Here is a 25,819-nt window from a genome sequence, read left to right as displayed (position 1 = left end):
GTGGGTCTTTGTGAGTTCCAGGCTAGCCTGGACTACAATATTGAGTTTCAGGCTACTCATGGCTACATTCATTTTTTTTAAGCCCAACAAAAACAAAGAAAAATAATAAACAATAATAAAAAAGAAATTGAGTGAGATGCTGTGGCTGTTCATGTAATCTCAGTACCTGGCAGACGGCTTAGAAATTCAAGGTTGGGGGTTGGGGATTTAGCTCAGTGGTAGAGCACTTGCCTAGGAAGCGCAAGGCCCTGGGTTCGGTCCCCAGCTCCGGAAAAAAAGAACCAAAAAAAAAAAAAAAAAAAAGAAGTTCAAGGTTGGGTTGGGGATTTAGCTCAGTGGTAGAGCGCTTGCTTAGGAAGCGCAAGGCCCTGGGTTCGGTCCCCAGCTCCGAAAAAAAGAACCAAAAAAAAAAAAAAAAAAAAAAGGAGACCATCAGCAGCTTAGAATGCTTGTTGCTCTTACAGAGATCTGGGTTCTGTTCCCAGCACCCACATGGTAGCTCACCACCTCCTATAACACCAGTTCCAGGCAACTGGCCACCTTATTCTGCCCTACTCAGATGTGTGTAGTGCACGTACATAGACCTGCAGGCTAAACGCAACATTCATACACATAAAATAAATAAACCTAAATTAAAAATAAAGGGGGCTATACCTAGTATAATTATATTTCATTTATTGTTTTTTTTAAAAAAGATTATTTTATGTACATAAGTAGTTGTCTTCAGACACACCAGAAGAGGGCATCAGATCCCATTACAGATGGTTGTGAGCCACCACGTGGTTGCTGGGAATTGAACTCAGGACCTCTGGAAGAACAGTCAGTGCCCTTAACTGCTGAGCCATCTCTCCAGCCCTTATTGTTGTTTATTATGTGCCTGTGATGTGCGCGCGTGCATGCGTGTGTGTGTGTGTGTGTGTGTGTGTGTGTCTGTCTGTCTGTCTGTGCGCGCGCGCGCGCGGTGCCTGTGCCATGGAGCGCAGACGGAGGTCAGAGGACAATTTTATAGAGTTGTTTTCTTTTCACCTTTCTTTGGGTGCTGGGGATTGAACTCAGGACACCAGGCTTGTGCTGCAAAACCCTTCACCTGCTGCACCACCATCTTGCTGTAGTCTAGGGTTTGTGACACGGGAACCTTTGAAAAGGAGGAGTCAAAGAAACAGAAAGCAGTGTGTTGTGTGCTTTGGATAGGTGAGGAGTGGAGGCTCCTACAGAAGTGTGGTTGCTACAGGGATGTGGCCGATGACAATAAGCTTGGGGCAGCTTGAACAGGCCTGTGTGTACGTAGGTAAGGATGTTCTTTTGAGTAGCTGGTCACTGCTCTGTAACCTTCATTCTGTGCTTTATGAGCTGCGCCGGAGCAGCTGTTCTCAACCTATGGGTCGCGACCCCTATGGAAGCGTCGGATGACTCACAGAGGCCACCTAAGACCATCTGCAAATCAGACATTTACGTTATGGTTTATAACCGTAGCAAAATGAAGTAATGACAAACGTTTAAGTTGGAGGTCACCACGATATGAGGAACTGTATTAAGGAGTCACACACAGCATTAGGAGGGGGGAGGACCATTGCTCTAGAGGAGAGGGTAAGAGGAAACTGTAGTAGTCTGTCAGCTTTTCACTGCTGTGACAGAGTACTGACCAGTGAGTATTGAAAACGAAGGTCTATTCTGGCTTAGTTTCGGGGGTTCAGGCTGTGATTGGTGAAGCAAGGCTGAACCATAAGGGCGAGGTTTGCATGTGGAGGTAGAACAAAAGGATCTCTGTGTAGCCCTGGCTGTCCTGGAACTCCCTCTGTAGACCAGGCTGGCCTCAGATTCAGAGATCTGCCTGCCTCTGGCTCCTGAGTGCTGGGATTAAAGGTGTGCACCGCCGCCACAGCCAGGCAAAGGAAGGCTCTTTAAAGGCATGTTCCAGTAACCCATTTCCTCTACAGGCTCCACCTCCTTATAGTCCATTCAGAGATGAACTTACTAATGGAGTCGTGAAGCCTGTGCCCTTCTGCTTAGTCAACACTCAAAAGCACCACCAGGGGGCGACCACGTCTTTGGGGGGGCACATTTCCTATGCAAACCATTATGGAAGGGGAGACTGACCTCCCTGCTCCTACTGTCATCTCAAATGACAAGAAGACATATGGGGTTGGGGATTTAGCTCAGTGGTAGAGCGCTTGCCTAGGAAGCGCAAGGCCCTGGGTTCGATCCCCAGCTCCGAAAAAAAGAACCAAAAAAAAAAAAAAAAAAAGACATATTTCGGGCAGTAAGAATGTGAATACACACACACACACACACACACACACACACACACAAATATACATAAACTTTACGATGTAGCCCTGGCCGACTCTGGAACTCTGTAGTTAAACGGATCAGCTTTAAGTGCACAGAGGTCCATCTTCCTCTGCCATCCAAGTGCTTGGATTAAAGATGTGTGCCACCATGCCTCGCATGAATCTATATTCTGAACTCTGCGTCTTAGCTGAACTGTCAGTGGTAGCTCTTGCCTTGGCCGAGCATCTTGTGACTCATGGGTTTCAGAAAAGACCAACGCTTTTTTTATTTAAGGAAGCAGGTTTCCACGCAGCAGCGAACCACAAGGTGGTGGTTACACCGCAGTCAGATGACCTGGTAGCTTTCTATTCTTAACTTTCTGTCTGGCCCAGAGCCTCTCTCTGGGGTAAAAATAAGTGGTGTTTGGTAATCCGGGGGCAGATAGATGGTACTTAGGGAGAAAGGACACCTGAACCCAGCTAATTTGCTCTAATCACCTGCACCCGCAGATTAGCTGTGGGGAAAGCCTCATTTTGAAACAGCCACAATCCCACACCACGGGGGTTTTGCCAGTCCCGTGCAGGATTGGTTACTGGTTGCTAGGCTCTGCTTTTCAGCCTCCAGTGCTATTCGTGCGAACTGGAAGTCTCTATCAGGGTGCCTGGGGTCATCCTTAGAGGGTCTTGCTTCCCTTACATCCTCTATCTCTTTCCTGGATTCTACAGCTTCGTCCGTGGTGGGCAAGGGCTCTGCCACCGAGGTTCAGCTCTCTTGCTGTCCTTCGTTTGGAGATAGGTCACACTAAGTTGTCCAGGCTGGCTGCAAACTGTGTGGCCGAGGGTGACTTTGAACTTCTGATCCTGCTGCTGGGGTTACAGGTGAGCGTCTCCACAGCACATGAAGCTACTGGTTGAATATGGCAATGTAAAACAGTCGATTATTTGTCTTTTTAAAAAATTATTGTTATTGTTGCTGTTGTTTTTACAAGACCGGTTTCTCTGTGTGGTCCTGTCTGTTCAGGAATTTACTCTGTAGAACAGGCTGGCCTTGGGCTGGGGAGATGGCTCAGTGGTTAAGAGCACTGACTGCTCTTCCAGAGGTTTTGAGTTCAAATCCCAGCAACCACATGGTGGCTCACAACCATCTGTAATGAGATCTGGTGCCCTCTTCTGGTGTGTCTGCAGACAGCTACAGTGTAGTTATATATAATAAATAAATCTTAAAAAAAAAAAAAGAAAGAACAGAGTCCCACCTGCCTCTGCCTCCTAAAAGCTGGGATTAAAGGCTTGCATCACCAGTGAGTTTATCGTTTTATTTTTATTTCCTTATCTAGTAATGGTTCTCTTGGTTTGGTTTGGTTTGGTTTGGTTTGGTTTGGTTTGGTTTGGTTTGGTTTGGTTTGTGAGACAGGCTTTCTCTGTGTAGCCTTGGCTGTCCTGGAACTAGGTTTGTAGAGCAGACTGGCCTCGAACTCAGAGATCCACCTGCCTCTGCCTCCTGAGTGCTGGGATAAAAGGTGTGCACCACCACCGTCTCCTGGTTTATTTGTCATTTTAAAGACTTTTTTTTTTTTTTTGAGCTGGGGACCGAACCCAGGGCCTTGCGCTTCCTAGGTAAGCGCTCTACCACTGAGCTAAATCCCCAGCCCCATTTTAAAGACTTTTAAGGGCCAAGCATGGTGGCTTATCACAATCCCAGTGTAGGAGAAAATGCAGGCCTGGCTGGCGACCAGCCCACCTAGCACACTGAGATTCTAAGTAAGAGGCATGGTGCATCACGGTCCTGGGTATTCCCACCAACTGGGACACGCTAGTAGCCTGTAGCTGGCCTGCTGACGAGTCTGCACTCCCACAGCTCCTTTTACGTGTTTATTCCACAGACGCCCCTAGCGGTGTGAGTGCCCACTGTCTACTCTGAGGCAATGTACCAACCAATCACAGTCCAAGGTTTCCGCTACGTAAGTGGTTGCTCACATGCGATGCAGCGTACTCTGTTCCCTGACACTGCTTCTGGGGCAGGTCTTCTCTGCACCCCTTACTGACCCAGGGATACTGTAGTCCTACTGGGTGAAACCCCACTCACTACTATAATTCAAACGTCCCAGCAACATGGAGGCAGAAGAAAGAGAATCACCACAGTTTAAGACAAGTCTGATTTACAAAGAACGCAAACACGTACAATATGGCTGGAAAGAACTCGGTGTTTAAGAGGGCAGACAGCTCTTGCAGAGGACTTGGGTTTGGTGCTGGAATCACAGCCACCTGTACCTCCAGATACTTTTGGACGCCGTGGGTACCTGGAGAGATAAGCACAGAGACCTAATCACACACACATAATAACTAATTTTTAAAAGAATTTTTATTTTATGTGTATGGACCTTCTACCTGCATGTCTGTCTGTCTGTGTGTGCCTAGCATCTGCAGAGGCCAGATCCCATAGAGTGGGAGAAAAAAAGGGTTTTTGTTCTTTTTTTTTTTTTTCAAGGACATGGTATTTCTTTTTCTTTTTTTTTTTCTTTTTTCTTTTTTTTTTTTTTTTCTTTTTTTTTTTCCGGAGCTGGGGACCGAACCCAAGGCCTTGCGCTTGCTAGGCAAGCGCTCTACCGCTGAGCTAAATCCCCAACCCGGATATGGTATTTTTAAAAAAGGCACGAAAGTAGAGAAAGCATAGCTCATTGGTTCTCAGTGCTGCAACCCTTTAATGTCGCTTTCTCATGTTGTGGCGACCCTTCCCCCACCCCAGCCATAAAATTGTTTCACTGTTTCTCCATAACTGTAATTATTGAATCGTAATGTAAATCATGTAATGTAAATTACAAAATCTGTGTTTCCTATGGGTTAGATGAGCCTGTGAAAGGATCATTCATTCCCGCAGTGGGGCCGTGACTATAGGCTGAGAAGTACTGAGCTAGTTAGAAAGCAGGGATCAGAGGAAGTGGGAGGGGGACAAGGGAAGGGGGTTAGGGGTGTGCCTGCCGTGCTGATGCACGCCCTGGGGTGGAAGCATGAGAATCTCTGTGAGTTCAAGGCCAATCTGGTCTGAGTTCCTGAGTGTCCCGGAATGTTTTCCAGGACAACTGGCTGTGTGGAGAGACCATGTCTCAAAAAACAGACCAAAAGGGAGGGGTAGACAGTATGGCTGAAGTGCATCCTTCCGTACATGCATGAAAATGTCGTGAGGGATGAATATCGTAGTGGAAGTGTTACTCAGTAGTAGAGAAGTTGCCTAGCACACGCAAGGCCCTGGATCCTATCCCAGCATTATTGAAATTCATTATGTATAATTAATATATTCTAAATAAAAAAGGAAGAATATATGTTTTGATGGAGTTTAACCTAATTCACTATTTTCCTGAGTTGTTTCTAAGCCTGCATATCACAGTTTTTCTTTTATTCTTCTCTTTATAATGCAAATCATTTGTTTTGTAAAAATAAAGAAAATGGGCAAAAGACCCCTTCCTATTAACTAAATAAACAGATAAATAAATGAAATTAAGATGAGAAAAGCAAAACAAAACCAAAAACCCTGGGAAGTTGGGCATGGGGTGCACACCTACAGACATGGTATTTGGAAGGCTGAGACAGGAGGATGTCCAATAAGAATCTGAGCCAAAACAACAGACTAGTCAGAGAGAGTGGCACAGGCCTGTCATCCCAGGACCTAAAATTGGAGGAGAAGGGTAAGGAATTCAAGACAATCTCAGCTAGCCGTGAGCTCAAGGCCAACTGGACCACGGGAGACTTTGTCTTAAAAACACCAAAGCCAACCAATACACGAAACAACTATCAACTATCATCACTAAAACTAGAACTAAAAACTAAAACAACAACAAACAGAACCAAACCTTGGGAAATGCTCATGACACAATGTGGCAGAGAAAGCCCATCCCAGGGGCTGGAGAGATGGGGCAGCAGCCAGGTACACTTGCTGCTTTCTCAGAGGACTCAGTCTCCTCAGGAGACTCGAAGCTGCCTGAATTCCAGCTCCAGAAATCCGATACCCTCTTTTGGTCTCTGAGGCCACTGACATACAGATGTGCAAGGGCCTGCGCACACATGCACACAAATAAATCGTAAATCTTTTTTTAACTGCGTTCCAGAAAACATGAATTTCATAAACTTCCTTCATATTTTATCACCTGTAATCATTGTATTTATACATTTGCTTACATAATATGCCTGCATTCCCAAGATGTTTGAAATATGCTAGAGGGAAGTATTAAGTTGCTGGCAGGGAAGTGGATGGGGACACCTGATATCTCCTCATGCCACCTCTTCCAAGTGCTGGTGTTTTGTTTTGAGATAATCTTGTTCCCCCTGTTTGTCTGGTGCTTGCTATGTGGCCCAGGTTGATCGTGAACACTTGGCGTTCATTCTCCCTCTGCTGAGTTCTGGGACTGGCAATATAAGTTTGTGTCCATGGTGTAAAGGTTTGCTCAGCAGCTGAGGTAGCTCAGGATGTCACTGGAGGGGTGGCTGGGTAGAGATGTGCAGGTGGCTATGGAAGAGTCAAATACTCAAAGGCTAGGTAGGTCCTAAACACCACTGTACACCCAGTGTTTACATAAAAGATTGGAAGGAGGAGGGATAAAAGGCTAATGTCGGAATGGGGGTGGTGCATTTGTCAGCTGGGGAACCATTTAGACAGGTGGGGTGTCATGGGACCACTCGGATGGTTGTAGGGTGCAGGCCTATAATCTCAGCATTAGGATGCTAGAGCTGTGAGATGTTAAGTGTGAGGCCAGGCTGAGCTAAACACTAAGAGCTTGTCCAAAATTCAAAAGTGAGAATAAAAAAGAAACCACTGAGCTCCAGTTTAGTGGGAAAATGATTTGGAGGAGATAATTACTCTTTGAAGAGTAGAAAGACTCCAGTGGGTAGCAAGCGAATGGGAGTGGAGAAACCGTAGTCTCTTTCCGCTCTCTGGGCAGAACCGAGATTCGGACAAGGAAACTTGAGAGAAGTCGGGGGGGGGGGGGGGGATGGGGGGGAGAGAAAGAGAAAGAGGAAGAGGGAGGAAGAGGAAGAGGAAGAGAAAGAGAAAGAGAAAGAGAAAGAGAAAGAGAAAGAAAGAGAAAGAGAAAGAGAGAGGTTAAAGGAGCAAAAGGCAAGTTACATCAGAAAAACCTGCAAGGAAACAAAAGGCTCGGCCTGGAGAGTGCTGGCTGAGCATGCGTAGCACCCAGAGTTCAATCCCTAGCACTACAAAGGCCACGTGTGACGGTGCTTGTCCGGTAATGCCAGCACTCCTGAGGATCAGGAACCTGAAGCTATCTTTGGGATACATGAGACTGGCTTAATTTTTTTAAATGATTAGGGGGTGGGGAAGGGGGAAGGCTGGAGACGTGACTCAGTAGGTTAAGAGTGCCTGTTTCACAAGCATGGAGACCAGTTTGGATCACCTCACCCATCTAACGAGTTGCGTAGGACTCTAGGCTTAAAACCAGGAAAGATGTGTTTCTTTAAATCCTAAGCGGTAGAGCCTGCGAAGAAACAGGTTTCTAAAATTGATGACTGAATTTAGAATCACCATGGCAACATACCACTGTGTCTGAGTGTGTGTGTGTGTGTGTGTGTGTGTGTGTGTGAGAGAGAGAGAGAGAGAGAGAGAGAGAGAGGGAGAAGATGGGTTTAATTGAGATGAAAAGCCTCATCACATTAAGTGTGGTGCCTTTCCTGTGGGCTGGGGTACTGCACTGTAAAAAGGAGAAAGCTGCTAATCAGAGTTCACCCTCCCTGTCCTGACTGTGGACACAATGTGACCAGCTACCTCACCTTCTGCCTGGCCGACTGTAACCTCAAACTCTGAGCAAGAGTAAACCCTTATTAAGTCTCTTTTGTTAGTAATTTCGCAGTTCTAAAAGTAACTAATACAACATAACCATGTAACTAATACTAATACAAACATTAAATCTGAGCGTTGGGACTCCTAGGTAGTAGTTTTCTTACTTTAATTCATTCATTAATTAATTTGGTTTTGGAGACAGAGTTTCTTTGTGTAACAGCCCAGGCTGTCTTGGAACTCTGACTTGGTGTAACAGCCCTGGCTATCTTGGAACTCTGTAGACCAAGCTCACAGAGATCCACCTGCCTCTGCCTTCCCAAGTGCTGGGATTAAAGGCATGCACCACCACTCATTGAATTTATATATTTTTTTAAAAACTGCTTTTGTTTTCTAAATGTTGTTTTCCAAACTGTTACATATTTAGTCTGCAGGACGTTTTGTAAAATAAGTACCTAAAAATGTGTGTGTGTGTGTGTGTGTGTGTGTGTGTGTGTGTGTGTGTGTTCAAGACTACCCATGCTACTTCTGGGTGTGTGTGGTTCTCTTTCTTTTTAGGCTCTGTGATCGGACTTAGCTTCATAGTCTTTCACTGTAAGATCATTTACCTGCTGAGATATCTCAACAACTCAAGATGAACGCTTTTTAAAATGTAAGGTAGAAGGGCGTGGTGGTGCCATTAGCATTCAGGTCACAGAGACCTGTAGATCTCTGACTTTGAAGTCACCTCGTCTACTTGGTAAGTTGCAGGCCCGCCAGGCCTACAAAGCGAGATGGTGGCAGTTTGAATATGCTTAGCCCATGGCTAGTGACACTGTTAGTAGGTGTGGCCTTGTTGGAGGAAGTGTGTCACTGTGTAGGCAGGCTTTAAGGTCTCCTACTGTTCAAGCTCCACCCGGTGTGGAGGAGAGCCTCCTCCTGGCTGTCTGCCTGAGACCGTCTTTTTCTGGTTGCCTTCAGATCAGGATGTGGAACTCTCAGCTCCTCCAGCACCCTGCCTGCCTGCACACTGCCATGCATCCTGCCATGATGATAATGGACAGGACCTCTGAATCTGTAAGCCAGCCCCGATTAATGTTTTCATTTATAAGAGTTGCCTTGGTCATGGTGTCTGTTCACAGCAATGAAAACCCTAATAAATACAGAGACCCTGCCTCAAAAACAAACAAACAAACAAACAAACAAAAAACAAAAAAACCCCACCCAAACAACAAACAAAAAAAATGTACTGAATAGAAGGAAAAAATAAACAAAAGGAATAGAATAAACTGGTCATTAATTAGGCCAACGGTGCTCTCTTCAATGTCCATCCATTTGTCCCTTTCCTGATGGGGAGGGAGTAGGGAAATCACAACAGGAGTAGGGGAAAATGACAAGCACAGACCTTCATGTAGGGACATCCAGGCAAGAGGTGTTCAGGCTGTGCACTGTGGAAGATGGAACCATCCACATCTGAGATTAAATGAATGGATTGCAGGAGCCTTGGAGATTATGGGCATCTGTAGCCCTGGGTTCTGAGCGAACGGGGAATTTCTTCCCTTTATATGCCCTGTAGCCAGCACACATATTATGCGTGTACACACATGGTTGGATATCTGCTGGTCTCCTGGTTTCTCTGAACATGAATTCTGACCCCAACTCTGAAGCTGGCAGGTTTCTTCTTCAGGGAGGACATCCTTACTAAGGCTGGAAAATCAGGTACAGCTTTAGATGGAGGACAGTCCCTACTTCAGATCCCTTAGCTAGGGCGGCTGCCTCTCTGGCTGTAAGACCTGACCAATTTCAGAGGTTTAAGAAATCATTTGGGGGGGCTGGGGATTTAGCTCAGTGGTAGAGCGCTTACCTAGGAAGCGCAAGGCCCTGGGTTCGGTCCCCAGCTCCGGGAAAAAAAAAAAAAAAAAAAAAAGAACCAAGAAATCATTTGGGGGGTTGGGGATTTAGCTCAGCAGTAGAGCGCTTGCCTAGCGAGCGCAAGGCCCTGGGTTCGGTCCCCAGCTCCGAAAAAAAAAAAAATCATTTGGGAGCAGGGCATGATAGCACTTGGGCTACCCTAGCACCTGGGCGGCAGATACAGAATGGCCACAAGTTTGAGCTTGCCTGAGTCTGCAGAGTGAGTTCTCCTCTAGTCAGGGCTAGAGTGAGCTCTTGCTCAAAACAGTCAGTCAGTTGTCATTTGGAATAGCAGAACATAGTTGTCATATGTTGTAATCCCAGCACTGGGAAGGTAGAGGCAGGCTGATCAGAAATTCCAAACAATCCCGGGCAACAAGAAACACAGCTTCAAAACACAAAGCAAGACATAGAAATACTGTTTTCCCCTGGTTAACGTTTTGGGTTGGGGCTTAGATGTAAAGTGCTCGCTATACAGCCTGAGGACTGGAGTGCAGATCCCCAGCCTCCACACGGATCCGGATATGGTAGCATGCCTGCAATCACAGTACTCTGCAGTGACGTGAGAGAAGACAATTCTCAGAAGCTTGCAGAGAAGCTAGCCTGGGGTACCAAGTAGTAAACAAGCGAGTCTATCTCAAGTCAAGTGCAAGTCAAGGATCAATTCCTGGGATTGTCTTTGGACACCACCCCCATACTAACAGCCTCCCCCCCATATATACATCTTTAAAAAAAAATTCTTGGGGCTGGAGAAATGGCTCAGTGGTTAAGAGCACTGACTGCTCGGGGTTGGGGATTTGGCTCAGTGGTAGAGCGCTCGCCTAGGAATCGAAAGGCCCTGGGTTCGGTCCCCAGCTCCGAAAAAAAGAAATTAAAAAAAAAAAAAAAAAAAAAAAGAGCACTGACTGCTCTTCCAAAGGTGGTGAGTTCAATTCCCAGCAACCACATGGTGGCTCACAACCATCTGTGATGGGATCTGATGCCCTCTTCTGCTGTGTCTGAAGACAGCTATAGTGTATTCATACGCATAAAAAATAAATAAATCTTTAAAAAAAATCTTTGGTTTGAGAGTTGGCTTAGTGCTGCTAACCTGCGTTCAGTTCCCAGTACCCACATGATGGCTCACAAGCATTGGAAACTCCAGTTTCAGTGGCTCTAACCCTTTCTTCTGGAATCTGAGGGATGAGGGGCAGACATTGTGTGCACACACCCATGCAGGCAAAACACCAATACACATAAAATAATACATCTTTAAAGACTTTTTTTTTTCCTTTTTTTTTTTTTTTTGGAGCTGGGGACCGAACCCAGGGCCTTGTGCTTGCTAGGCAAGCACTCTACCACTGAGCTAAATCCCCAACCCCCTTTAAAGACTTTTTAAATAAAAAATAAATGTGTGTGCCCTCAGGTGGGTGTCTGTCTATATTGTCTGTAGAGATTGTACATTGAGTGTAAAGGTCAAAGGGCAACTTTTGGGAATCAGTTCTCTTCTACTGCTGTAGACTCCCAGGGAGCACACTCGGGTTCTCAGGCTCGGTGACAAGTTCCTTTACAGATTTAGTCTTTCATTCCCCAGCACCTTTTTGTTTTGAGACAGAATTTCCTATTTTGGATTAGCTCCAATCTTGGCTAATGTACGAGGATGACCTTGAACTCCTAACCCCTGGCCTCCACCTCCAAGTGCTAGAACTGCTAGGATTATGGTGTGAATCATCACACCCAATTAAGTTTGTAAAATTGTACTTCTTACCCCTGCAGGGTATGCAGGGAGGGTGCTCTCAAAGTGCCTGCCGGGCAGGGAGGCCAATAGACTCTCTCTCTCTCTCTCTCTCTCTCTCTCTCTCTCTCTCTCTCGCTCTCGCTCTCGCTCTCGCTCTCGCTCTCGCTCTCGCTCTTTCTCTCTCTCTGAGACTTCCTTCTTCTTACTCCATCGTTTTTTATAGACATTTCAGTCCTCAGGGTCCAAGATGGCTGTTACCGCCCAGCTTATCTTGTTTGTGTTCTAGGAAGAGGTAAGGAGGAAACAGCTGGGCAGGCTAAGCTCCTTTTAAATAGTTTTCTTGGAAGCTCCACCTAAGGACTTCCTCCTATTATTTCATCATCCTCCATTAGCAACAAGGTAGGCTGGGAAATGTAGTCTTTTAAGAATATGGTTTTTATTTTGTGTTTTTCCTGAATTTATATGTATATGCCACATGTGGGCCTGGTGCTCATGGAACCAGAAGAGAATCCACTGGAACTGGAGTTAAGAGTAGTTGTGAGCTGTGGTGTGGGTGCTAGGAACCACATCCAGGTCCTCTGCAAGAGCAGTAAGTGCTCTTCTCTGATCCACCTAGGAAATAGAGTCTCTAAATCAAACACATTGCTCACTTGAATAAAACTTAGGCACTAGTATCTAAGAGTCATGGTGGAGTGGACATCACATGAAAAGTTTGAGACATTCTTGAGAAACAAACTTTTCCAGAGGTCCTGAGTTCAATTCCCAGCAACCACATGGTGGCTCACAACCATCTGTAACAGGATCTGATGCCCTCTTCTGGTGTGTCTGAAGACAGCTACAGTGTACTCATCTAAATAAAATAAATCTTAAAAAAGAAGATTGGAGATTCAGCTGTGGTGGGGTATGCAGATGGGGATGCAGTGGTGCATGCCTTTAATCTCAGTGCTCGGACAACAGAGGTGGGTGAATCTCTTGAGTTAAAGGCCAGGCTTCTCTACATACCAAGATCCGGGACAGCTGAAATGTAGGTCTACATAGAGACTCTCGCATTCACCCTCTGTCTTCCTGTTTCTCTGTCTCTCTCTCTCTCTCACACACACACACGCACATACAGACACAGACACCCACACACACACAGACACACACACACAGACACACACACAGACACACACACATAGAGACACACATATACACACACATACACACACAGATACACACACACAGACACACACACACACAGAGACACACATACACACACATACTCACACACAGATACACACAGACATAGACACACACAGATACACATAGACACACATATACAGACACACAGACACACATACACACATAGACACACACACACACACACACACACACACACACACACACACACCAGGTGCTCGGATCACAGACTTGCACTACAGTTCATATATTTCCCCCACATCTTTTTCAGTATTTTAAACTTGTTTTTAGGTTTATTTCACTTTTACATGTATGCCTGTTTTGTTTGCATTAATTTATGCACACAGAATGAATACCTGGTATCTGTCAGAGTCAGAAGAGGGCTTTGGCTACCCTGGAGCTGGCATTATGGAATGCTGTGAGCAGCCATGTGGGTGCTGGAAATTATAGTCGAGTCCTCCGGGAGAACAAGCGTTCTTAACTGCTGAGCCGTCTGTTTAGCCTCTCATAATGGTCTGTCACTGATATTTTCGAATTCCTCTGTTCCAACTGTCATTGATAGTAAGCAGGTGTGGAGACCAAGGTAATAAGTGATAGAATATCGGCCTGACTCTGGGGCTTGGGGAGAAGGCTCGGTAATTAAAAGCACTAGCTGCTCTTCCAGATCTACCTTCCGCTGCCAGCACTCACATAGCCACTCTCAACTGTCTGTCGCTCTGGGTTCAGGAATCTGACACCCTCACACAGACATCCATGCTGGCAAAAACACCAACACACATAAAATTAAAAAATAAATACATAAAAATGAATGGCTGGGCAGGCCGTTAACCCCAGCACTCGGGGGCGGAGGGGGGGGTGCAAATAGTTAGATCTCTTGAGCTCAAGGCCAGCCTGCTCTACAAAGCAATTCTGGGACAGCTAGGGCTGCACAGAGAAACCTGTCACAAAATAAACAAAACCGCAAAGAATCTTGTTTTGACCCTCTAACAGTGTTATCAGGATTCAGAAACTCTAGCCTGATGCTTCAGAGGGTGAAGGTACTTGCTGACGGTCTAAGTTTGATGCCAGAAGCACATTTGGGAGCATGCACGCAAACACAAATAAATGCAAACTTAAAAAAGAAAGAGCTGGGACTGGAGAGATGGCTCAGTGGTTAAGGGCACTGATTATTCTTCCAGAGGTCCTGAGTTCAATTCCCAGCAACCACATGGTGGCTCACAACCATCTGTAATGGGATCCAGTGCCCTCTTCTGGTGTGTCTGAAGACAGCTACCATGCACTCATCATTCATTCATATATATATATATAATATATATGTATATATATTATATATATATATTAGGTGTGGTGGCGCAAGTGTTTATTTAACCCCAGAACTTGGGAGACAGAGACTGGCTAAGGTTGCAGCCTAAGGTCAAAGCCAGCCTAGTCTAGAGTTCCAGGACAGCCAGGGCTATACAGAGAAATCTTTTTTGGTTGGGGAGTAGGGTGGATTGGAACTAGGGAAGAAGGAAAGAAACTAAACCAAAATAGTTAGGGTGTCAGGGTGCATTTCTGTGGGGGGAAAAAAACCCAGTTTGAGAAATGAAAATAAAAGCCTGCTCCTGCTCATTGCAAGTTCTGGTAACAAAGCAGATGGATGTCCTCCCATGTTTATTAGAGATCTAGCATTTGTGTAATATAATCACATTCCTTCTTGGATCTATGGCTGAAAATAGATGTCTTCATGAGGAAAGGTCAGGGTCAAAGCTTATCATTGAGTCTGGATTACAAGGGGGAAAATATGGCCTCATTCCTTACAACCTCAACAGGAACTAAGTGTGCTGGTGAATGCCTTTAATCCTAGCATTTGGGCAGCTCTCTCAGTTCAAGGCCAGCTAGTCTAATATTGAGATTCAGTCCACTACAGCAGGAGTGTTTAGCTACGTTGGTACTGAACTTGAGCTACTGATTCAGTGAGCTGCCCCGCACTGCCTGTGTCCTATTGATGCGAGCTAGAGACATCTGAGAGGAGGGAGCCTCGATTGAAAAAAAATGCCTCCATAAAATCTGGCTGCAGGCAAGCCTGTAGGGCATTTTCTTAATTAGTGATTGATGGAGGGGAGGGCCCAGCCTATTGTGGGTGGAGTCATCTCTGGGCCAGTTGGCCTGGGGGTGGGGGTGTCTATAAGCAAGCCAGGTGAGTAAGCCCTGGGAAGCAAGTGAGCAGCACCCCTCCATGACCTCTGCACCAGTTCCTGCCGCCAGTTCCTGCTTGAGTTCCTGTCCTGACTTTTGATGATGAAAAGTGATGTGGAAGCAGAAGCTGAATAAATCTGTTCTTCCCAAGTTGCTTTTAGTGGGTGTTTTTTTTTTCTTTTTATAGCAGCAGTAACCCCAACTAAGACAGCACCCCTCTTATCTGAATGCTTGCAAACCAGTGTGGATCATATACCTGTAACCCCAGGATCCAGGAGATTGAGGCAGGACACTTGTTATACAGAGAATGACACAGAGAGGCTCTGTCTCAGAAGACCAAAACCCAGCTTAATTAACCCCCCAAACACATCGTGCTGATGCCTGGATTATTAGACATTCCTCCTCTCCCTGCTTGGCCCATTGTAATGCTCGCAGTCCCACAACTGGGAAGACCCAAGAATTAGGAGCTCCAGTTGGAGGTCAGCTTTGTCTGCACAGCAAGACCCCTTCTCAAAAGGGGGTTTGAGGTTAGAGAGCTGGCTCAATGAGAAAAGGTATTTGCGACACGAGCTTGCTGACTTGAGTTCCAGAACGCATGTGAAGTTGACATGACAAAAGGCCCCTGATTTCTACACATGCATCTTGCCCACAGGTACATCCTAATGAAAGTAAAAATGGGGAGGAGTGGGGATGCACCTCGGTTGGTAGAGTGCTTGCCTGGCAAGCACAAAACCCTGGATTCTATTCCAAGGACCACATAGGTTGACCTTTCTGAGGTGTGTTTGCAAACCCAAGCACTCTGGAGCTAGGCATGGAGCTCCGTGCTACTCTGTAGTGTTTAAGAGTCCTTGCATCCCGACATGATTGTTGCCTGAATTATGTAAAGAGCAAAAGAATCACCTTAGGAGGCAGGGGAGCACCTGCCTGTCATCTCAGTACGTGAGAAAAAAGATGTATGGAGTGAGATCCGTTTCAAAGCCTATGTCAAACCAAACCGCCTGCCCCTTCTTTTTCCTTTTATTTCATTTATCATTGTGTGCACATGTGTATGATGTACGTACACCATTGTTGTGTTAGAATCGCAGCTCTCGTCTGGACAGAACACATCAGGCCAGTATGGTTCCACATGAGAGGTTTGTTGTGTGGGAAGAGGGCAAAAGGTGACAATGAAGACAAAGTGGGGGAGAGAGGGTGGAGGTCAGGAAGGGGCGCCTTATGGGTTGTGACAACCGCTCGCAGGTAAAGGTGGGAGGTGAGCCAGGTAAACTCTGGGAATGTATGGTGATTGCCATGACAACAGATATGCGGCTTCCTGTCACCCATGGGTGACGTCACTGCCATCACTGGATTAGGAGGCCATCTTCAACCACAGAGGCGGTTCCTGATACCAGCAGCCATTGTGAATGTGGAGGTCAGGAGGTAACTTTGTGGAGTTCATTTCTCCTTCCACCCCTAGGTGGGTTCAGGGGATTGAACTCAGATCAGTAGGCTTTCATGGAAACACCTTTACCCTGGGTTCAGCTGAATCAGGGACCCACTAACTAGGCTGGTCTGGAAATCACCCTGTGCTCTGGCAGCATAGGGCCGGCTTAACATTCACAGTTATCCTCCAATCTCAAGCTCCTGAGTGTTGGCATTTCAGTGGTATTCTAGGTGTGGGTCAGCTCCTCCCACCCTTATCCCTTGAGGGAGGACATCTTCCTTTAAGACACAGGGACACACGGGGCTGGGGATTTAGCTCAGTGGTAGAGCGCTTACCTAGGAAGCGCAAGGCCCTGGGTTCGGTCCCCAGCTCCGAAAAAAAAAAGAACCAAAAAAAAAAAAAAAGACACAGGGACACACACACACACACACACACACACACACACACACAGGACATACTCATATGACTCAAAGGTTACAGGTTATTTCTTGGGAACAGGACCAGGAGGACATGCCAAGATAGGCAGAACAAATGGCTTACACTTTTATTCTATCTTGTCCTATCCAGTAGGAATTTATCTAGCTTCACCCCAAGGCAGAGAAACTCCTTCCTCTTGAGTGTCCTCTAATCCCAGGCTGGGACTTTTTGTCTCCTTGCCAATTTGATTTTATGCCCTGTGGCTTTTGTACAGGATTGTTGTTCTTGTTCTGGTCGGTTGTTTGTTTTTGAGAATAGGTCTGCTCATGAAGTCCTGGTTTACACCGAACTCAATCTGTGATGATTCTCCGGAGTGCTGGGATTGACTGCAGGCGTGCTCCACCTGACTGAAGCACAGACTGCTTTCTACAGGCTGGTTTTGGGCACCTGAAGAGTTCAGGTGTTGATTTCTGATAGATAAGGTTGCTTAGGCATCATTGGGGGACAATTTAGGATTTAAAAAAATAAACAAAGCAAAAAAGGAGGCTAGAGAGATGGCTCAGATGTGAAGAACACAGGCTGTCTTTCAGAAGACCCAGGTTCAATTCACAGCATCCACATGGCAGCTCACATCTCTCTATAACTCCAGTTTCAGGGTTTTCCACACCCCGCCTCGCACAAATACATATACAAGCAAAACACCAATGCACATAAAATAAAGATTTTTTGAATAGTATATTAAAAAAGAATTATTTATAAAACAAATAAATTATAAAAAACAAGACAAAATATAATGTATTAATAATGCAAGGTTATTGTATATTATCTAACAATATAAAAAATAAAAATAAGTAAAATAAAATAAAAATAAATTACATATAAAACATAATAAAAAAAAAAGCCTCACCAGGTGTGGTGGCAAAGGCCTTTAATCCCAGCGCCCAGGAGGTAGAGGCAGGAAAAAAAAAAAAAAACTGTTTCAAGAAACAAAACAAAACAAAGAGCGCCACCCGACCTGGCTTTGAGCCCAGTCCTAAGGAAAATTATATGAACTTTCAGATAGACCAGAGACTAGGCTCTGAGGGGACTAGACAGGTCAGGGTGATGTCAGGAAAAGCCAGAGCAGGCAGGATCAGATCCTGCAGGACTTCCACATCCAATGCCTATAGCATACATATCAGAGGCTGAGAGGTCCTGTCATCGTGTTGCCCCCTTTCTTTCCAGGCTCCCAGACCTTCCTCTTGGCACTGCTCACTCCAAGGGAGAGGCGCAGGCGCCCGGGTGCCAGCAATTGCACAGGGTGACGGGGGCGGGACGCAGCGGTCGCACGTGTCCCGGGAGCGTGCAGAGGACAGGTGCCGGGCAGCTATAAGCTCAGGGCGCACTGGCGGTCAGGCGGCCCCGGTGTCCAGTTCCGATCAGTCCCCTTCTCCGGGAAACCTCGGTGGGCGTCCCCGGGGCGCTCACACCTCGGGAGAATTTTCCTTTAGACTCATTCGCTTTACTCGCCCCACTAAGGTTGGGAATTCTGGCATAAAAAACACAGGAAACGCTTTGCAAACAGATGTAGACTGCACTTCTCAGGAACCCGAGGAGTCAGCACATAAACACTGCATGACCATGCACTTGGAAGCCCCGGAAAGGCCCCCGCGGGGTGCGGTCACCCGGCGGAGTCACGTGACTCTCTGACGGGGGTGCGGGAGCGGAGCGCAAGCGCAGTCCCTTGGCTCCGGTGTGCATATATTTCTTTTTCTGCTATGGTTGGCCGCACGCAAACACTGTCAACTCCTCCCTGCTCTACAGTCTTCTTGTTGCCTGACATTTACTCCTTCCCCAGCCCCCCCGCCCATTGATGACATCAGTTCGACAGGCGGGTAAACCAATCAGAACGCTGCATTCAGGGGCCGGCACGCGGAACCCGTTGCGGCGGGCCAATGGGGAAAAGCCGACGGTGGGCGCGTCCCAACCGCCTCCTCCCGGGGGCGCCGCTGGCCCAGTAGGCGGCGCTTTCCAGTCAGCATGTGGGCGGGGGAGGGCGGGGCCCGGCCGCCGCAGAGGCGTCGACGACGCCGCCGTAGACGACGTTCCTCAGTCTTCGGGGTGGGCTCGGCGGCGCAGGCCGGGCAGGGAGCGCCGGTCGGAGAGCGGCGGCGGTCGGAGCGAGGCCGCGGGGCCGTGGGCGGGCGGTAAAAGGGTGCGGGCGAGGCCAGGGCAGGGTGCGGCGCCTCTGAGTAGGGTCGGTGGGCAGAGGCCTCGGGTTGTGCGGTGTGGGTGCCGGCTCCGCGGGCTTGCACAGAGGCCTGGGCCGGCCGCCGGGCTCCTTGTCCCCGGGCCTGTCGACGACGACGCTCCCGCGGGGGCCCCGCTTAAGGAGGACGCGGCGGCGGCGGCCAGGCCGCGGGAGGCCGCGGAGGATGGAGGAGCGAAAGGAGGAGGGCGAGGCGGAGATCCAGGAGCACGGGCCGGAGCACTGGTTCTCCAAGTGGGAGCGGCAGTGCCTAGCGGAGGCCGAGCAGGACGAGCAGCTGTCCCCCGAGCTGCAGGAGGAGGCGGCGGCCGCCGCGCAGCCCGAACACAAGCAGCAGAAGCTGTGGCATCTCTTCCAGAACTCGGCCACGGCAGTGGCTCAGCTCTACAAAGGTGAGGCCGCGCCGCCATCTTGGCGCCGCCCCGGCCTGCGGAGCTGCCCTTCCGCCCGGTTCCCGGCTCGGTTCCCCGGGCCTGGCCGCTCCTCGCACCTTGCGGGGATAGCCCGACGGCTGGGAGGGGACGGCAGCGCCGCGGACCCCTTGCCATCTGACCCGCACGACGCCGACGGAGGAGCTGCCCTGGGAGGGGGAGCTACGATGAAGGATGGGTAGACCCCTGATTTGGAGTACCTCCTGAGGGTCCCCATATACCGGTCCGGCAGGATCGTGGGGGTAGGGGAGGAGTCCCTGTCACAAAATGGCGAAGGAGGCGGTGGGGCGGCCCTATTGTGCCCCGAGTCGGCCTCGGGGCGGAGACTGCTAGGGGCGCCTCCCTGAGCCTGCCAGGCGGCGTTCGCAGCTTGGGCTGCGCTGTTGTCAGGTTCCCCTTCCTCGACCCAGTAACTCCGGCCTCACGCTCCCTTTGGGATCCCCAAACCCTGAACAAAATGGCGAAACCTAATATGGCCGTTCCGGAGTGAGTGACGCCCAAATAACATTCTTCTTTCTCTATGTCCTTGTGTGTCTTTTTCCCCCTATTGTTTTTATTTTCCTTTTTGTTTACAGACCGAGTATGTCAGCAGCCAGGACTTTCTCTCTGGGTCCCTTTCCAAAACGCAGCCACCGCAGTCACCAACCTCTATAAAGGTAAAGATAACCTTGCTGTATTGCCAGGTTAGGGGGAAGGGAGGAAGGGCAGGCCACGTTCCGGTTGACAGTCGATGTGTTCTGAGTCTGTTTTCTGCTCTCAAGTTCAGCTTCTACTAACCTTGAATGCCTTGCAACTTGAGAATATCTGTGGTGTTCTAGCTAGATATCCAGAGGCGGTTTTTGACACTCCTGTTCCTCCCTGGGGGACATGACAGTGACTGGGGACACTTACTTGGTTGTTAATCTGGAGAGGGGCCTGCTGGTTACTGTACAGTGCCTGAGACATCCTCTAGCTCCTAGCAAGGATTTAACCCAGTCTGCAAAGTGCCGAGATTAAGAAGCTCTGCAGTGGAAGATGGTGAGCTTTGTTTGGAAAAGGCTTCCAGGGAAGACGTGTTTTTTGTACCCTAGAGGTGGGATTACCCACTCTGCAGATTCTTGGAACTGGCCACTTGGAGCATGGTGGTATGAAAACATTGGAGTTCTCTGAACTCTTGCTGATCGGATTGAAATTGTGAATGTTGGCTTGTGTCTAGTAAGTTCATCATAGCTTTTCTTTCAAAACTACTTAGTAATTTGTAATTGACTGTAAATTGTTGGCGTCTGTTATGGGAGTTTGAATGGATGGCTTTGTTTTCTGTGGTGCCTTTTTTTTTTTTTTTTTTTTTTGGAGTTCATTTTCAGATCTGATGACTCAAGGTGTGTCGGTATAAGGTGTTGCTTGCCGTTGTACTGTTGGTAACAATAGGTTTGGTTTTGTGCATTATTACAGCTTTGGGATTTTTCTTGTGATAAAATAGTTTGGGGTTTGATTGTTAGTACACATGCTGCTTAGAGAAAGACTTTTAGATGTTAAAAACAAACAAACCAGTAATGGTAATGGAATTTCATGCAGTTCAGAAAATAACAATTTAGGTTGAAAGGTTATGGAGTATTTTCTTGAGAGTCAGATTTTTTTTTTTTTTTTTTGAACTTCCAGAGTGTCAGATTCTTGATGTCATCATTCTGTTAGGAGTTCTAGGTACACTTAGTAGTTTGAGGGGACAGTAATTTTGAGAACTGTTAACTGAAAATGTTAATTTAGGGAATGAGAAACTCAGTTCAGTCTTACTGAAGAAATAGAAACAGCTTATTGACTTTGCTTTTGAGAAGCAGGGTCTAACTTTGTAGCATAGGCTGACATTAAACCTGTGGTTCTGCCTCAGTTTCCCTAGTGCTTAGATTATAGGTGTGTACTACCATGCTCTGCTAGAAACATAGTTTAACTAATTACTAGTCAGCTTTGGTTAGCTAAAAGCTGGATTTTTCAAATTTGGGGGAGGGTGTTAGGGGATGGAATCCAGGGGCTTCAAAAATGCTAGGTCGTCAAATGACTGCTGAGTCAATCCTAGGCCAAGTATCCTAAGTTCTGACTACTGAATAGATTTTTAGCATCTATCAGTGCTTTTGAGGGTCTTGAGTATTCTCTTTGGAATAACTCTTCATTTTATATAGAACTAAAATTTAAAAATAATTCTTAAATTAAAATTTTAAGTTAAATTCTTTATAATTTATGTACAATAAACTACCTTTTAAAAATGTGCAGCTTTGTTTTAATACACATACTATTAACATAGAATATATCTTCCCACTCTAGTCCCTGGTAACCACATACCTGATTGCTCTACTCTTATGAAATGGCTCCATTGAGTTCACATTTGTAGGCATAAGTAGCTCAATGCTTTGCTTTAATTAATTTTTTTTGAGACAGTCTCTCTGTAGATCAAGAACTCTCTGCCTCCTGAGTATATTAAAGGCATGTACCTGCCAACACCTAGTTCTTTTTACATTGTAATCTGTTATTTTGATACCATGACTTAATATTTTTGCTTATGTAATTTTTGTGTGAAAGGGAAGAAAACAAATTTTGAATGATTTCTGGATGCTGGGTCCCTAGCCTAAGCCATATATTTACTGATATGAATGTCCTATGGTTTTGGGGTTAGTGCATACTGATAGGATAGATCCCTCTGACATTAAAGCTAGCAGTTTTCTTTTTGTGCTAATTCCTTAAAGACGTGGGTTGAGCTGAGTGGTAGTAGTGTATGCCTTTTATCCTAGCACCTAGGAGACAGCGGCCTCTGTGCTCAAGGCCTGGTCTACAGATTTCCAGGACAGCTGGGCCTACACAGAGAAACCCTTGTCTTGAAAGCCAATCCGCAAAAAGGATGGTTGGATTTCAAAATAATTATTGGTTTGATTACTTTATTTGAAAATCATACTTATTGCTAGACTTGGTGGAAAATGTCTGTAATCCTAGCATGTGGAAATTGAGGTAAGAGGAACACTGATTTCAAGGCCAGCCTAGGGTATGTAGCGAGATCCTGTTTCAAAACAGAATAAAATAAATGATTTTCTAGTTTTCTTTGCTTAGAGAGCTTAGGAGCATTGCTTTTGTTTGAATAGGACATGCAGTTCCTGGGTTGTCAGTGTGCTTGTTGATTCTACTAAATGTCCTGTGAGATAAAAGGAACAATAGGAGTGGATACATTTTGTGGGGAACTGGGTGGTTTAGCAACACCTTATTTTTTGTTGTAGGAGGATGGATATAATCGTTTACTTTTACACCCTCCACCTGTGTAATGGTCAGACTGTGACCATTGTAGAACAGACACACAGCTTTAAGAATATTTGGCTAACTTAAATAGAACCAGTAAGTTAATAAAGTAGTATCCCAGGTTAATTGAACATGAAAGGGAAATTTAGCTCAGATTGTTCACAGTTCTGTGGAAATATTTAAACATTTAAAATTTAAATATTTAATTATAACTGACAGAAATCTTGAAGGGATCCTCTGAAGTGGGCACTGCTCTTATGTATTTTATAAAGCACTTGATAAACTAAAAATGAGACCTGTGAAGAACAAAGAGTTCTTGGGGACATGCTTATTTGCTTGTTTTTAAAGAGTGTCTCCTTATGTAACCCAAGATGGCCTTGAACTAAAAGTTTTTCTGTTTCCAGGCTGTTGTACCTACAGATTACTACCATGCCTGGCCTGGATCCATTTTTTTTTTTAGTAAAATGTATATATTTTTTGAGAGGTTCTCTATTTTCTTACTAGACAAACTACACCAAGTTAAACCTGACCAAGTCTTCCAGGTTAAAAATGTTGACCTCCATCTAGTACAATTGATGACCATGATTCAGAGCAAACTCTAGGTCATGCCACTGTTTGAATCCTTACAGACCCAACTCTGCTCTCCTCTCCTCCAGAGTTTTCTCTTGGAGTTGTACTTGATTTTGTGACCAGTTTTCATTAGACTCCATTGAGGAATGGGATGATTTTGCTTTTGTTTTTATGGCCAGGAATCCTGTCATTCTGAAAGTCTTGTGAGAAGATAAGGGGAGTAGTCTAGTCAGAAAAAAGGAGAAGGAAAAAACCTTTTAAAGTTATATCATTTAGTGTGTGTTCCATTTGTATGCAGAAGTCAAAGAACACAGCTGTTGGCAGTTAGTTCTTTTAAACATCCATTAAACTTTGGTCTTCAGGCTTGGTGGTAAGGGCATTTAATCCACTGAACCTATTCATTGACCCTTAGGGAATCTTTTGGGGGTGGGGGAAATCTTTTAATTGCCAGTAAGCTTTTGAAAAATTGAGCATGCACTTGTGGTTTAGTCTCAGAAAGATTTGGAAGAAAAAACAAGTTTTGGCTTCTTAAGGACAAAATTCAGTCAAGTGGAGTGCTTGGGCATGCCCTGGTGATACGTGCAGGCTTGTAAATCCTACTTACTTGGGATTCTGAGGATGGAAGGTGGCAAGTTCTATGTCACACAGCAAGACCTTGTCTCAAAAAGAGGGCTGGGAGAGTGGCTTGGCAAATACAGAACCTGGACATTCTGTGCCAGATCTGTCAAACTGCTGCTTTGCTTGTTTGTTTATTTTTTACTTTGTTTTGAGTCAGGTGACTGGCAAGAAAATTGTTGAGGCTGGGTTTTGCTTCATTTGTTCATTCCAAAGAGAACACATCCCTTAAATATTGTTGGTTCCTTGGCATAGTATAAACTTTATATCTTGAACTAAAGAGATTGTGAAAAGTTTTGCTTGACTCTAGGTAGGTTTGGTGGGTATTTGGGAAATAACATTGCTAAACTTGTTTTTCTTTTGAGACAATGTTCTTGCTGGTCTTTAACATCAGTGATCCTACCTCAACCTGTTAATTATTAGGATTATGGCATGCTACCATGTCTGTCTCTGAATACCTTTTTTTGCTTTGGGAAGCTTATCTTTTAAGATTGGGCTGGTAGTTGTCATTCAGGAGACGGTTAGCATGGGTATCCCTTATAAGACACGAGGTTAGGCTGGGGTAGGAGCTAGTGAACTAGTCTGTTTTGTAGCTTTTAGGAACCTCATAGAGCTAATTCTCAAGCTCCCCTCCCCAACTTTCCCAAACATATACACAGTATTTCAAGACTAGTTTTGCCTCTTAGCTGTAGATGACCTTGAATTTCTGATCATCCAGTTTCTATCTGGGACTAGAGATTTGTGTTATCAAACCCAGTTTACTCCATGCTGAGAGTGATGGTTTGTGTATGCTTGGCAGGGCTTGGGCTTTAATATCTTTGTCCTAGCTGCCTGGAAGTCAGTATTTTCCTAGCAGCCTCCAAATAAAGATGTAGAACTATCAGCTCCTCATGTGCCTGGTTCCCCTGGAAGCTGTCATGCTTCCATGTAAGCCAGCTCCAGTTAAAGGTTGCCCTTCTAAGTAGTCTTGGTCATGGTCCCTGTTCATATTAGTAAAACCCTAAGATAGAAGTTGGTACCAGGAGTGGAGTTTTGCTAGGTGATAGGCAGGACCATGTTTTTGTTTGGAACAATGTGGATTTGGAAAGCCATGAAATGTTTTGAGTGGGGCTTAATAAGCTATCCTAGTAAGTAGTAGGAATATGGAAGATTTTGTTGCTGTGGGTTGATTTAAACTGTGCAGACCTTGCCCAATAGATTTAGTGAAGAACTTCAGTATGTGGCCTAGAGACTGTTTTTGTAGTATTTTGGTGAAGTGGCTGCTTTGAGGCAAGGGTGAAGAGACACAGATTGATTGCATTGGCAAAGTCTCAGAAATGCCTATTATAGACTTTGTTCTCTGGTTACTTTTCATGAAGAGCGTTTTGAATAAGCATAGCAAACTTAGGAAAAATATAAAGTGTATGGTTTGAGTATTAAAGGGGCACCAGGAAGTGAAATGGAGCTGAAGCCTGTGTTCAAAGATACTAAGTTGAACTAATGGAGTGGTGGGTGACCTTGGGGCAAGAGCCCACACAGCTAAATTTAGGTCCAAGCATGGTAGTGCAAGCCTTTAAACCCAGGTGGCAAAAGCAAGCAGATCTCTGAGTTCAAGGCCAACCAGGGGCAGACCAAGTTCTAGGTGAAGAAAAGCTTAAATCCAGGTGTGATAGTACACACTTTTAATCCCAGGAGGCAGAGCTGTGAAGAGTTTAAGGTCAATCTAGAGAACAAGTTAAAGGACAGCCAAGCTAGGCAATGAAGGAGTTAGAAAGCTGGTGATGATGTAATAGAACAAGGGCTATGTTCTAGCCTTAGCAAACAGCAGAGCTTTGGCAGCTTTGGCCTTTTTCGTCTCTGGCTTT

The 25,819-nt window shown here is 45.9% G+C and overlaps 1 protein-coding gene and 1 long non-coding RNA gene across 2 annotated transcripts in view; one reads left to right on the top strand and one right to left on the bottom strand.

The window, feature by feature from the left end:
- Positions 1 to 4,409: 4,409 nt before the first annotated feature.
- Positions 4,410 to 25,819, bottom strand: part of LOC148002756 (uncharacterized) — a 341,099-nt gene continuing 319,689 nt past the window's right edge. The window contains exon 2 of the long non-coding RNA XR_015631427.1: positions 4,410 to 4,567. This is a non-coding gene — a long non-coding RNA (uncharacterized LOC148002756). The remainder of the gene's footprint in view (positions 4,568 to 25,819) is intronic.
- Positions 18,947 to 25,819, top strand: part of Hapstr1 (HUWE1 associated protein modifying stress responses) — a 32,948-nt gene continuing 26,075 nt past the window's right edge. Inside the window, 2 exon segments of the mRNA NM_001106972.2 lie at positions 18,947 to 19,496; positions 20,111 to 20,191. Of these exon segments, the coding sequence (NP_001100442.1) occupies positions 19,271 to 19,496; positions 20,111 to 20,191 (307 nt within the window). The 5' untranslated portion in view covers positions 18,947 to 19,270.

Source organism: Rattus norvegicus, chromosome 10 (assembly GCF_021556685.1).
Source record: "Rattus norvegicus strain SHRSP/BbbUtx chromosome 10, alternate assembly SHRSP_T2T, whole genome shotgun sequence".
Classification (NCBI taxonomy): domain Eukaryota; kingdom Metazoa; phylum Chordata; class Mammalia; order Rodentia; family Muridae; genus Rattus; species Rattus norvegicus.
This window is presented reverse-complemented; position numbering and strand designations above follow the sequence as displayed.